The 13,801-nt window shown below is 39.2% G+C and overlaps 1 protein-coding gene across 2 annotated transcripts in view; it reads left to right on the forward strand.

Moving 5' to 3' along the window:
• Positions 1-13,801, forward strand: part of LOC124124605 (hemicentin-2-like) — a 368,103-nt gene that overhangs the window by 142,784 nt on the left and 211,518 nt on the right. For both annotated transcript variants that reach the window (XM_048403772.1, XM_048403774.1), the window contains exon 3: positions 528-897. In XM_048403772.1, coding sequence (XP_048259729.1) covers positions 843-897 — 55 coding nt within the window. In that variant the 5' untranslated portion in view covers positions 528-842. The remainder of the gene's footprint in view (positions 1-527; positions 898-13,801) is intronic.

Raw genomic sequence — 13,801 nt, forward strand, 5'->3', positions numbered from 1 at the left:
CATGCATCAACCAAGTTAGTGAGCCTGACTACCCAATTCTAGGAGTTGGCATAGTCGCCTTTTACGACAAACATGGGTTGTTGAAGACCTATTCTAACCCGGATCTCACATGGTTGAGAGTGATTATAGGTTTGTCCAAGGAGTTATGTAATTGTCATCAGTTGATAGCAACTGAATAGTTGTTAGGAGGTTTCTTGTTAATAGAAGTATGTTTCAATACAGAATTATAGTTTTAAGTAATTTTTGGTAAACTTTAAACAATATATTTGAAGAATTTTAAGATTCTGTAAATATTCCATGACTGAGAAAATGAGACTACTTAGATAAGTAAATAACTATGACTGTTGAGTGCAAGCACCAGATCCCTCCTTTATACATGATACTGAAGATGTCTAAACCTTCAACAAGCCAAGTGAGCTGTGTACGTGCTAATGTTGTCACTATATTCACAGTATTCAGCCTGGGGAGGGGTCGACTCTAGGACCCTAGTTCTATTTCTTGTTTATGCATATTTCATTTTGTTTCAGTGTGGCTCTGTCAAGTGGTTTGAATAAAGGACTGAACTGTCATCCATCAGCAATCCCAATCTGATAGAGAACACGCTTGAACCAGCATCAATATCGATATGAGCGACAGGACTTGAATATTGAGATTAAATCAGCCAACAGCAGTAGGCTAGGAACGATGTTTGTATCAATGATTTAATAAGCAGTGTGTGTGTGCCATGTCGAAGAGGGAGACCATGAGCTCCTTGCCCCTGACAGGGATATCCACAAGTGATTTCATTGGATTCTTACACATGTACCAGGACAGCAATCATCACTGACAGCTCACTGACAAGCATGATGTGTTTAACGTTCCAACTGATCCTGTGCTGGTGTCTGCATGTGCTGACAGGTAGGTGATATGTATATTTTGCTAGCCCTGTGAGGTTTGTGTCAAGGGGCCAGAGGTGTGTCCCTCATGCCATGGTGGTCGTACATTTTACTACCTCAACAGGAAAAAATATTTGTCCTTTCCCTTCTTTCCCTTCACTTCAATAACTTTTGATCAGGTTCTTCAAAAAGGTATTGAGTATTTTCTTTTGGTTCCTTCCCCTGGTCTTTCATCTGTGAATTTCCTGAAACATGCATTCCTTTAATGGATGACCAGATGTTGTGTGGGGAAACGATGCCAATTGACCAAGCCTTCTTGCGTGAATATATTTCACAATCTTCTTTTTTAAAGACCTCCCAAAATAATAGCTTCGTTTCAGATACTCAATCCTGAAGTTAAATAAAAGCAAAATCCTTGTTCTCCTTATTGTGAACTAAATGTCAATAAAAACACTTGCCAGCCACCAGTTTACCCTATGTATCATATGTAAAGCTATGTGTTCACATATTCTAAAAAGACATGTTTGAATTAAGAGCTAAATGTTGCAAGTTGTTCACAATGGTGGATGCTATTCAGTATGAAGCTCTGACAATAAACGAGGAACTGAAGTTGCCACCACAATAAATAAAATTCAGGTGATTCAGTGGCATTTGATTGGCTAATCGTGCAATTGTTTATTGCGTTTATGCTTCCATAAATCGATACAAAAGTTAGGTCATGCCCACAAAAAGACTACTGTCACTTAAATGGTTGATAACAGAATGGAATTGGAAACAGCTGAAGCTCAGCTGGCATAAAAGTACATTGCTTGTGTGTTGCCTGGCACTGCTCACATGTTCCGATATATGTTCCCGTAATCCTTTTTGGAACCATTCCCATTAGTCTTAGGACAGCATATATCATATTCTACCCCCTCCCATGTGACATTTTCCCCTCCCCTCCCTATGATAAATTACCAGTCCCTGAGTAATTTTCAAATTCCTAAAAAAAATAATTTAAAAAATAGAATTGTGTTTGCCCCTATCACTGTGTCATGTTATCATGACAACCCCAATAATCTCACCTTGCCTCCCCAGTAATAAATGGCCAGTCCATCTATAGATATTACAAAAATATTTAGTTAAAAATATGTAACTTCTAACAATTGCAAATTAATTATATTTTATATCCCACATAACTCTACTGATATACAACTTTAATTTTCTAAAACAATTTTTACCATACTTTCTAAGATTTCTCTTTTATATTTGAGTTGTCTTGTTCCCTGTTCCCAACATGTCTACAAGAAACGAGTAAAACTACTTTGGAATTGATGTGATCGAAAACTGGACAATGGACGACTATTTAGGTTTAATAAATATCATATAACTACACAGTTTAAGAAGAATATTATTTCTATTTTGATTGCAGTTACACTTTCAAATGGTTACTTGTCTCTGATCTTGGGTTGTCACGATATGGCTGAAATATTGCCGATATGACGTGAAATCTGAACTCACTCACTGATCTTGGGTAATGACAAGCTGCCAGTATTCATGCTGTGGATGTTCCCCTCAATGTAATAAACCTAGCCATTTCATGCAGCAATATCTCCCATTTTTGTTGCGTTTTGTGATTTAATCCTGTCAACCATAACTCTTCAATATAGTGTCGGAATATTTTCACAATAACTTTATGTATTTCATCCTAATATTTTTACTGGGTTGGAACTAAATTTTGGCGGAACAAAAACATGCTTCCAATTTGCATGACTGCGCTGAATGATGTCGCTGATTGCGTGTTGTGGTCGGCTACGTGTTATTGTTACAGTTATTGCAACAGTTTTTTGTGATTAAATAAGCAGTCTGTGATGTTATTATTGTTGATGTATTTATTCATAAGAATTGGCTGAATTTGTTTTTGCATTTATGGAGTTATACAGGCTGGTGTACACAGTTTGCATCAATGTATCCGATACATGTATTTACACAGTTTGCGTCAATGTATCAGATACATGTATTTACACAGTTTGCGTCAATGTATCGGATGCACGTATTTACACAGTTTGCGTCAATGTATCAGATACATGTATTTACACAGTTTGCATCAATGTATCAGATACATGTATTTACACAGTTTGCGTCAATGTATCGGATGCACGTATTTACACAGTTTGCGTCAATGTATCAGATACATGTATTTACACAGTTTGCGTCAATGTATCGGATGCACGCATTTACACAGTTTGCATCAATGTATCGGATGCACGCATTTACACAGTTTGCGTCAATGTATCAGATACATGTATTTACACAGTTTGCTTCAATGTATCAGATACATGTATTTACACAGTTTGCGTCAATGTATCAGATACATGTATTTACACAGTTTGCTTCAATGTATCAGATACATGTATTTACACAGTTTGCGTCAATGTATCAGATACATGTATTTACACAGTTTGCGTCAATGTATCAGATACATGTATTTACACAGTTTGCGTCAATGTATCAGAAACATGTATTTACACAGTTTGCGTCAATGTATCAGATACATGTATTTACACAGTTTGCGTCAATGTATCAGATACATGTATTTACACAGTTTGCGTCAATGTATCAGATACATGTATTTACACAGTTTGCGTCAATGTATCAGAAACATGTTTTTACACAGTTTGCGTCAATGTATCAGATACATGTATTTACACAGTTTGCTTCAATGTATCAGATACATGTATTTACACAGTTTGCCTCAATGTATCAGATACATGTATTTACACAGTTTGCATCAATGTATCAGATACATGTATTTACACAGTTTGCGTCAATGTATCAGATACATGTATTTACACAGTTTGCTTCAATGTATCAGATACATGTATTTACACAGTTTGCGTCAATGTATCAGATACATGTATTTACACAGTTTGCTTCGATGTATCAGATACATGTATTTACACAGTTTGCGTCAATGTATCAGATACATGTATTTACACAGTTTGCATCAATGTATCAGATACATGTATTTACACAGTTTGCATCAATGTATCAGATACATGCATTTACACAGTTTGCACTAATGTATCAGATACATGTATTTACACAGTTTGCGTCAATGTATCGGATGCACGCATTTACACAGTTTGCACTAATGTATCAGATACATGTATTTACACAGTTTGCGTCAATGTATCGGATGCACGCATTTACACAGTTTGCGTCAATGTATCGGATGCACGCATTTACACAGTTTGCGTCAATGTATCGGATGCACGTATCTACACAGTTTGCGTCAATGTATCGGATGCACGCATTTACACAGTTTGCGTCAATGTATCAGATACATGTATTTACACAGTTTGCTTCAATGTATCAGATACATGTATTTACACAGTTTGCGTCAATGTATCAGATACATGTATTTACACAGTTTGCTTCAATGTATCAGATACATGTATTTACACAGTTTGCGTCAATGTATCAGATACATGTATTTACACAGTTTGCTTCAATGTATCAGATACATGTATTTACACAGTTTGCGTCAATGTATCAGATACATGTATTTACACAGTTTGCACTAATGTATCAGATACATGTATTTACACAGTTTGCACTAATGTATCAGATACATGTATTTACACAGTTTGCATCAATGTATCAGATACATGTATTTACACAGTTTGCACTAATGTATCAGATACATGTATTTACACAGTTTGCATCAATGTATCAGATACATGTATTTACACAGTTTGCACTCATGTATCAGATACATGTATTTACACAGTTTGCGTCAATGTATCGGATGCACGCATTTACACAGTTTGCGTCAATGTATCGGATGCACGCATTTACACAGTTTGCGTCAGTGTATAGGATGCACGTATTTACACAGTTTGCGTCAATGTATCAGATACATGTATTTACACAGTTTGCGTCAATGTATCGGATGCACGCATTTACACAGTTTGCGTCAATGTATCGGATGCTCGTATTTACACAGTTTGCGTCAATGTATCAGAAACATGTATTTACACAGTTTGCGTCAATGTATCAGATACATGTATTTACACAGTTTGCCTCAATGTATCAGATACATGTATTTACACAGTTTGCATCAATGTATCAGATACATGTATTTACACAGTTTGCGTCAATGTATCAGATACATGTATTTACACAGTTTGCTTCAATGTATCAGATACATGTATTTACACAGTTTGCGTCAATGTATCAGATACATGTATTTACACAGTTTGCTTCGATGTATCAGATACATGTATTTACACAGTTTGCGTCAATGTATCAGATACATGTATTTACACAGTTTGCATCAATGTATCAGATACATGTATTTACACAGTTTGCATCAATGTATCAGATACATGCATTTACACAGTTTGCACTAATGTATCAGATACATGTATTTACACAGTTTGCGTCAATGTATCGGATGCACGCATTTACACAGTTTGCGTCAATGTATCGGATGCACGCATTTACACAGTTTGCGTCAATGTATCGGATGCACGTATCTACACAGTTTGCTTCAATGTATCAGATACATGTATTTACACATTTTGCGTCAATGTATCGGATGCACGCATTTACACAGTTTGCGTCAATGTATCGGATGCACGCATTTACACAGTTTGCGTCAATGTATCAGATACATGTATTTACACAGTTTGCTTCAATGTATCAGATACATGTATTTACACAGTTTGCGTCAATGTATCAGATACATGTATTTACACAGTTTGCTTCAATGTATCAGATACATGTATTTACACAGTTTGCGTCAATGTATCAGATACATGTATTTACACAGTTTGCTTCAATGTATCAGATACATGTATTTACACAGTTTGCGTCAATGTATCAGATACATGTATTTACACAGTTTGCACTAATGTATCAGATACATGTATTTACACAGTTTGCATCAATGTATCAGATACATGCATTTACACAGTTTGCTTCAATGTATCAGATACATGTATTTACACAGTTTGCGTCAATGTATCAGATACATGTATTTACACAGTTTGCGTCAATGTATCAGATACATGTATTTACACAGTTTGCACTAATGTATCAGATACATGTATTTACACAGTTTGCATCAATGTATCAGATACATGCATTTACACAGTTTGCACTCATGTATCAGATACATGTATTTACACAGTTTGCGTCAATGTATCGGATGCACGCATTTACACAGTTTGCGTCAATGTATCGGATGCACGCATTTACACAGTTTGCGTCAGTGTATAGGATGCACGTATTTACACAGTTTGCGTCAATGTATCAGATACATGTATTTACACAGTTTGCGTCAATGTATCGGATGCACGCATTTACACAGTTTGCGTCAATGTATCGGATGCTCGTATTTACACAGTTTGCGTCAATGTATCAGATACATGTATTTACACAGTTTGCGTCAATGTATCAGATACATGTATTTACACAGTTTGCATCAATGTATCAGATACATGTATTTACACAGTTTGCGTCAATGTATCAGATACATGTATTTACACAGTTTCATCAATGTATCAGATACATGTATTTACACAGTTTGCTTCAATGTATCGGATGCACGTATTTACACAGTTTGCACACCATTTTTTTTTTATGCTTCCATAAATGCAAAAACTAGTGAGGTCAATTCTGAAATGAAAGTTTTTCTCTTGGAAATGTTATTCAATCTAAATATGTAATAGTTTATTCATGAGGCCATGCTGTATGCTATGTTTTTCAAATTTGGAACACAGAAAAAATGATGCAAAAAGTATTCCCACTGCAGGGAAAAAAAGAAGAATCCTATTTGAACAATACACACACATTTGATGACGCTGTTCAACCAGCCTGACAGCAGCACACATTTGACGATGTTATTCATGTGTGATGCATTAAGTGTACAATACTGCTGTGTCATGTGTCAGTGGTCATGTGTCAGTGGTCATGTGTCAGTGGTCATGTGTCAGTGGTCAGGTGTCAACTGTCAGGCGTCAATGGTCAGGTGTTAGTGGTCAGGTGTCAGTGGTCAGTGAGAGTGGTCAGGTGTCAGTGGTCAGGTGTTAGTGGTCAGGTGTTAGTGGTCACGTGTCAGTGGTCAGGTGTCAGTGGTCAGGTGTCAGTGGTCAGGTGTCAGTGGTCAGGTGTTAGTGGTCAGGTGTCAGTGGTCAGGTGTCAGTGGTCAGGTGTCAGTGGTCAGGTGTCAGTGATCAGACGTCAGTGATCAGACGTCAGTGGTCAGGTGTCACTGGTCAGGTGTCAGTGATCAGACGTCAGTGATCAGACGTCAGTGATCAGACGTCAGTGGTCACGTGTCAGTGATCAGACGTCAGTGGTCAGGTGTCAGTGATCAGACGTCAGTGGTCAGGTGTCACTGGTCAGGTGTCAGTGGTCAGACATCAGTGGTCAGGTGTCAACTGTCAGGCATTAGTGGTCAGGTGTCAACAATTTCGTGTCAGTGATCAGGCGTCAGTGGTCAGGTGTCACTGGTCAGGTGTTATTGGTCAGGTGTCAGTGGTCAGGTGTCAACAGTTCAGTGAGAGTGGTCAGGTGTCAGTGGTCAGGTGTTAGTGGTCAGGTGTTAGTGGTCAGATGCCAGTGGTCAGGTGTCAGTGGTCAGGTGTCAGTGGTCAGTGAGAGTGGTCAGGTGTCAGTGGTCAGGTGTTAGTGGTCAGGTGTCAGTGGTCAGGTGTTAGTGGTCAGGTGTCAGTGGTCTGGTGTCAGTGGTCAGATGCCAGTGGTCAGACGTCAGTGGTCAGACATCAGTGGCAGGTGTAAGTGGTCAGGTGTTAGTGGTCAGGTGTCAGTGGTCAGGTGTCACTGGTCAGGTGTTAGTGGTCAGATGCCAGTGGCCAGGTGTCACTGGTCAGTGAGAGTGGTCAGGTGTCAGTGGTCAGGTGTTAGTGGTCAGGTGTCACTGGTCAGGTGTCAGTGGTCAGGTGTCAGTGGTCAGGTGTCAACAATTTCGTGTCAGTGATCAGGCGTCAGTGGTCAGACGTCAGTGGTCAGGTGTCACTAGTCAGGTGTTATTGGTCAGGTGTCAGTGGTCAGGTGTCAACAGTTCAGTGAGAGTGGTCAGGTGTCAGTGATCAGGCGTCAGTGGTCAGTGGTCAGGTGTCACTGGTCGGGTGTCAGTGGTCAGGTGTCAACAGTTCAGTGAGAGTGGTCAGGTGTCAGTGGTCAGGTGTCAGTGGTCAGGTGTTAGTACTCAGATGCTAGTGGTCAGGTGTCAGTGGTCAGGTGTCACTGGTCAGGTGTCAGTGGTCAGGTGTTAGTGGTCAGGTGCCAGTGGTCAGGTGTCAGTGGTCAGGTGTCACTGGTCAGGTGTCAGTGGTCAGGTGTTAGTGGTCAGGTGCCAGTGGTCAGGTGTCAGTGGTCAGGTGTCAGTGGTCAGGTGTCACTGGTCAGGTGTTAGTGGTCAGGTGTCAGTGGTCAGGTGTCAGTGGTCAGGTGTCAGTGGTCAGACGCCAATGGTCAGGTGTCAACAGTTCAGTGTCAGTGGTCTGGTGTCAGTGGTCAGATGACAAGTTATTTGGACACTGAGATATAAGGACAATGGGCTATATGGACAATGGCTATATATGGACACTTTTATGTTGATAACTAAAACCACAAAGGGGCACTGATCTAAAGTAATTCCCGGGACTGGTTGTTGCCTTTGTTATTGTTTTTTCCCTGTGAGTACCCTGATGATGTAGCAGAAATCTAGACTAGTTCCAGACCTGTGCTGCACCATTCACACTTGTCGCTTTTATTGAGAGTGTAAGGACGTATAGTCACATTGATCAACAAAATGAAATACAGTTCAGTCTTGAAAATATTAACAACATGTTGGTATCTTTGCATAGGTAATGGTGACAGCGTTTTGATAAGTCACTTGCTTGGTATTGTGCGATTTTTGTTTACACTATTTTGACTTGAAACACAAAGAAAATATTTCACCTGAGGATTGCTTATTTTATCGTGTGTATATTTTAAAATAAAAAATGTTTATTTTCACTTAGGTAATTCATAAAACACCAAAATATTTAGTTATTTTACCAATTGACTGAAAATGTTTATAAATTGCCTGAGTGAATCACATTTTCACATTGCCTGTAACATATACATGCCTACAAACGAAACAATGTCTGTCTCGCATTGAAGAACTTCCCAACGAAAATGCAGAGGAACAAGAATGAATCTGTCCAATGCTACAGCAAATGAAAGAAAACTAAATGCAAATATCATAATTACAACCTACCAAATTTATGTGTATAATTTTAGGCAGCTACCTTGTTCGAGGAATGTATCCAATATATTTCCACAATCAAATATTTTAAAATATAAATAGCTTTTCGGGATATTATAACCTGTGTTCGTTTCTCAACTGATCACTTAGTTTGTTGGAGTTGTTTCACATAGGTGTCAAGTTTCAAAGGTCAGCTGCGAAAGCCCACGTGACAACTATTTTCATAATGTCCACAGTTCTTTAAAAAAACATAGAGTTAGATGACAATGAACAATCAATCAACATTTTATCAGCTAATCCTTTGAACAAAGTATGTTGTTTTTTACATTGGCACTTCACGCCCAGATATGGGGGTATTCCATCTGCTTTAGTAAACATATACAGGTTAACACTTACTTTTGACAAATCCACTGTGCAAAATAACAGTGATTATTCCATTAACATAATTTATACTGATCCTCTGATGGCGAGAAATGATCAGTTAATTTACACAAAAGTAGATCAACTGATCACTCCTCTTGCTCGGCTGCCACGTGCATATTACATAACATACATTTCACCCAACTTCAAACCAAGATTCAGATAAAATAATTACCCCAGACACAAGAAATGCCAAATGGGAACCTTTGTCTGGTAGTCTGAGTGGAGCTACCACTAATTATACCTGTAATAAATTCATTAACTGAGGTTCAAGTGAATGACAACAAATACACAGGCGTAGGGTTATACCAGGAAACATGGATGACAACAAGGGAGTAGCAATCACATTATCCACACAATCTTAATGCTTTCACTTCAGGGATACATTTCATTAATTATTAAACTATCATCATCAGAGGTATTTCCAAATAAAAACATCCGATGAGCTTCTAAAGTTCTTTTTGTTTGTTTGTTTGTTTAGGCTGAAAAAAAAAATTAACATGCGCCCTTTTTCGAAATCTTCATACATCATGGGTAACCAATCAGTGTTCAAAAATGCCTCGAAGTTTATTTACGCTGTCCTTACAGACGGTAGCCCAGTCTCTTGTCATGCTCAGTTGCAAATCGACTCACGGCAGCTAGTGAGCCCTAGCGGGCAATGTTAGACAGCCGAGAAGAAGCCAGAGATTAGTGCCCCTTTAAACCACGAGCTTGAACTTAATTTAAATGAAACAGAAACAGAACAAGCTATCAATCCGAATCACTTGACTTTATGCTAAAACCAATAATCCTCTTTCTTGAATTTATTATGCCATACCAAAGCTAACTGGTCATCAAATCATTATGTAACCATACAATAACAAAACGTGTGGCCAAAGTTATGCTTCATGATCAGAGAATGAATAGAACAGAGTGCAAAAAGAAAACTAGAACACTGTATTTACAAAAAAGGAAAGGCACAATAAGAAAGGTCACTTGGAATGCCGAGAAATGATGATGTTGTCAACTAACAAAAAGAGGTCTCATGTGTCAAAGACAGTGGATTGAGTAACTGACTTTATGGCTTGGGGATGACGCCAGCAAACAACAAACCTGATCATAAAGGTAAACAGAGAGTCACATTTACAACTTGCCAGGGACATCATGCATGATGTAGGTGCAGGTGAAATGATTCCTAATATTAAATCTAAAATATTCTTATGTCTCTATCTGAAGCCATGTCTGTGTCAATATCACTGGTTCCAGTGTCAGTCTATCGTTTACAGAGTTAATTACTGTTTTGGCAAGAGATGTCTGAACGTGATGACTAGATCTACTGCTGGAGGAGGTTGTATTGTGGAGGTTGTGGAGGAGGTTGTATTGTGGAGGAGGTTGTATTGTGGAGGTTGTGGAGGAGGTTGTATTGTGGAGGTTGTGGAGGAGGTTGTATTGTGGAGGTAGTGGCGGGGTTGTCATGTGCTAAAGGGAGGTTGTGATCGGGAGGTGTTCTGCTCCAGGTCTACAGACACAATGTTGACCGGGACACCAGTCATGGAGACGTGTTCCAGGCAAGGCTAGTAACTGTGTGTGGAGAGACAGAACAGTGTTGCAGACAGAGCTACTAACTGTGTGTCACATGACAGAACAGTGTTGCAGACAGAGCTACTAACTGTGTGTCACATGACAGAACAGTGTTCCAGACAGAGCTACTAACTGTGTGTGGAGAGACAGAACAGTGTTGCAGACAGAGCTACTAACTGTGTGTCACATGACAGAACAGTGTTGCAGACAGAGCTACTAACTGTGTGTCACATGACAGAACAGTGTTCCAGACAGAGCTACTAACTGTGTGTCACATGACAGAACAGTGTTCCAGACAGAGCTACTAACAGTGTGTCACATGACAGAACAGTGTTGCAGACAGAACTACTAACTGTGTGTGGCATGACAGAACAGTGTTGCAGACAGAGCTACTAACTGTGTGTCACATGACAGAACAGTGTTCCAGACAGAGCTACTAACTGTGTGTCACATGACAGAACAGTGTTCCAGACAGAGCTACTAACAGTGTGTCACATGACAGAACAGTGTTGCAGACAGAGCTACTAACTGTGTGTGGCATGACAGAACAGTGTTGCAGACAGAGCTACTAACTGTGTGTGGAGAAACAGAACAGTGTTGCAGACAGAGCTACTAACTGTGTGCGGCAAGAGAGAACAGTGTTGCAGACAGAGCTACTTACTGTGTGTGGAGAAACAGAACAGTGTTGCAGACAGAGCTACCATCTGTGTGTGGAGAAACAGAACAGTGTTGCAGACAGAGCTACCATCTGTGTGTGGAGAAACAGAACAGTGTTGCAGACAGAGCTACTAACTGTGTGTGGAGAGACAGAACAGTGTTGCAGACAGAGCTACTAACTGTGTGTGAAGAGACAGAATAGTGTTGCAGACAGAGCTACTTACTGTGTGTCACATGACAGAACAGTGTTGCAGACAGAGGTACTAACTGTGTGTGAAGAGACAGAACAGTGTTGCAGACAGAGCTACTTACTGTGTGTGGAGAGACAGAACAGTGTTGCAGACAGAGCTACTAACTGTGTGTGGCATGACAGAACAGTGTTGCAGACAGAGCTACTAAGTGTATGTGGCATGACAGAACAGTGTTGCAGACAGAGCTATTATCTGTGTGTGGAAGACAGAACAGTGTTGGAGACAGAGCTACTGACTGTGTGTTGCATGACAGAACAGTATTGCAGACAGAGCTACTAACTGTGTGTGGAAGACAGAACAGTGTTGCAGACAGAGCTACTAACTGTGTGTGACATGACAGAACAGTGTTGCAGACAGAGCTACTAACTGTGTGTGACATGACAGAACAGTGTTGCAGATAAAGTGGAACTCAAGTTACAGAGATGAAATACTGACAGGGGACATCGTTGTGGGAGCGGGTTCTAGAGCTGATGCAGTCCAGGTTTCCAGGAATGTCCTGGAGATAACATGCAGGAAGTCGCTGGTCAATTGCTAGATATTGATTCAGGACATGAAAAGTCTGAAAACTGTTTGGAAATAATGTAGGTTTTGCGTAAACGTATCCTGATTCTATAACAATGTTTCCCTGGCAACAGCATTAATAGAGGGAATGGAAGTAAAAGTGAAGTATAATCTCATCTTCTACATGCAGGGTATTGAATATAGCTTCATCTTCTATATGGAGGGTGTTAAATATAATCTCATCTTCTACATGCAGGGTATTCAATATAGCCTCATCTTCTACATGGAGGGTATAGAATATAATCTCATCTTCTATATGCAGGGTATTGAATATAGTCTCATCTTCTACATGCAGGGTATTGAATAAAGCCTCATCTTCTACATGGAGGGTATTGAATATAGCCTCATCTTCTATATGCAGAGTATTGAATATAGTCTCATCTTCTACATTGAGGGTATTGAATATAGCCTCATCTTCTACATGCAGGGTATAGAATATAGTCTCATCTTCTACATGGAAGGTATTGAATATAGCCTCATCTTCTACATGCAGGGTATAGAATATAGCCTCATCTTCTATATGCAGAGTATTGAATGTAGTCTCATCTTCTACATTGAGGGCATTGAATATAGCCTCATCTTTATATGCAGGGTATTGAATATAGTCTCATCTTCTACATGCAGTGTATTGCATATAGTCTCATCTTCTACATGTAGGGTATTGAATATAGCCTCATCTTCTATATAGAGGGTATTGAATATAGTCTCATCTTCTATATCGAGGGTATCGAATATAGCCTCATCATCTATATGCAGTGTATTGATTTTAGCCTCATCTTCTATATGGAGGGTATTGAATATATTCTCATCTTCTATATGGAAGGTATTGAATATAGCCTCATCTGCTTCATGGAGGGTATTGAATATATTCTCATCTTCTATATGGAGGGTATTGAATATAGCCTCATCTTCTATATGCAGGGTATTAAATATAGTCTCATCTTTAAATGCCAAGTATTAAATATAGCCTCATCTTCTTCATTGAGGGTATTGAATATAGGCTCATCTTCGATATGCAGGGTATTGAATATAGCCTCATCTTCTATATGCAGTGTATTGAATATAGCCTCATCTTCTATATAGAGGGTATTGAATATATTCTCATCTTCCATATGGAGGGTATTGAATATAGTCTCATTTCTAAATGCAGAGTATTAAATATAGCCTCATCTTCAACATTGAGGGTATTGAATATAGGCTCATCTTCTATATGCAGGGTATTGAATATTGTCTCC

This window comes from Haliotis rufescens, unplaced genomic scaffold, assembly GCF_023055435.1.
Source record: "Haliotis rufescens isolate VD_foot unplaced genomic scaffold, xgHalRufe1.0.p SCAF_1, whole genome shotgun sequence".
NCBI lineage: Eukaryota > Metazoa > Mollusca > Gastropoda > Lepetellida > Haliotidae > Haliotis > Haliotis rufescens.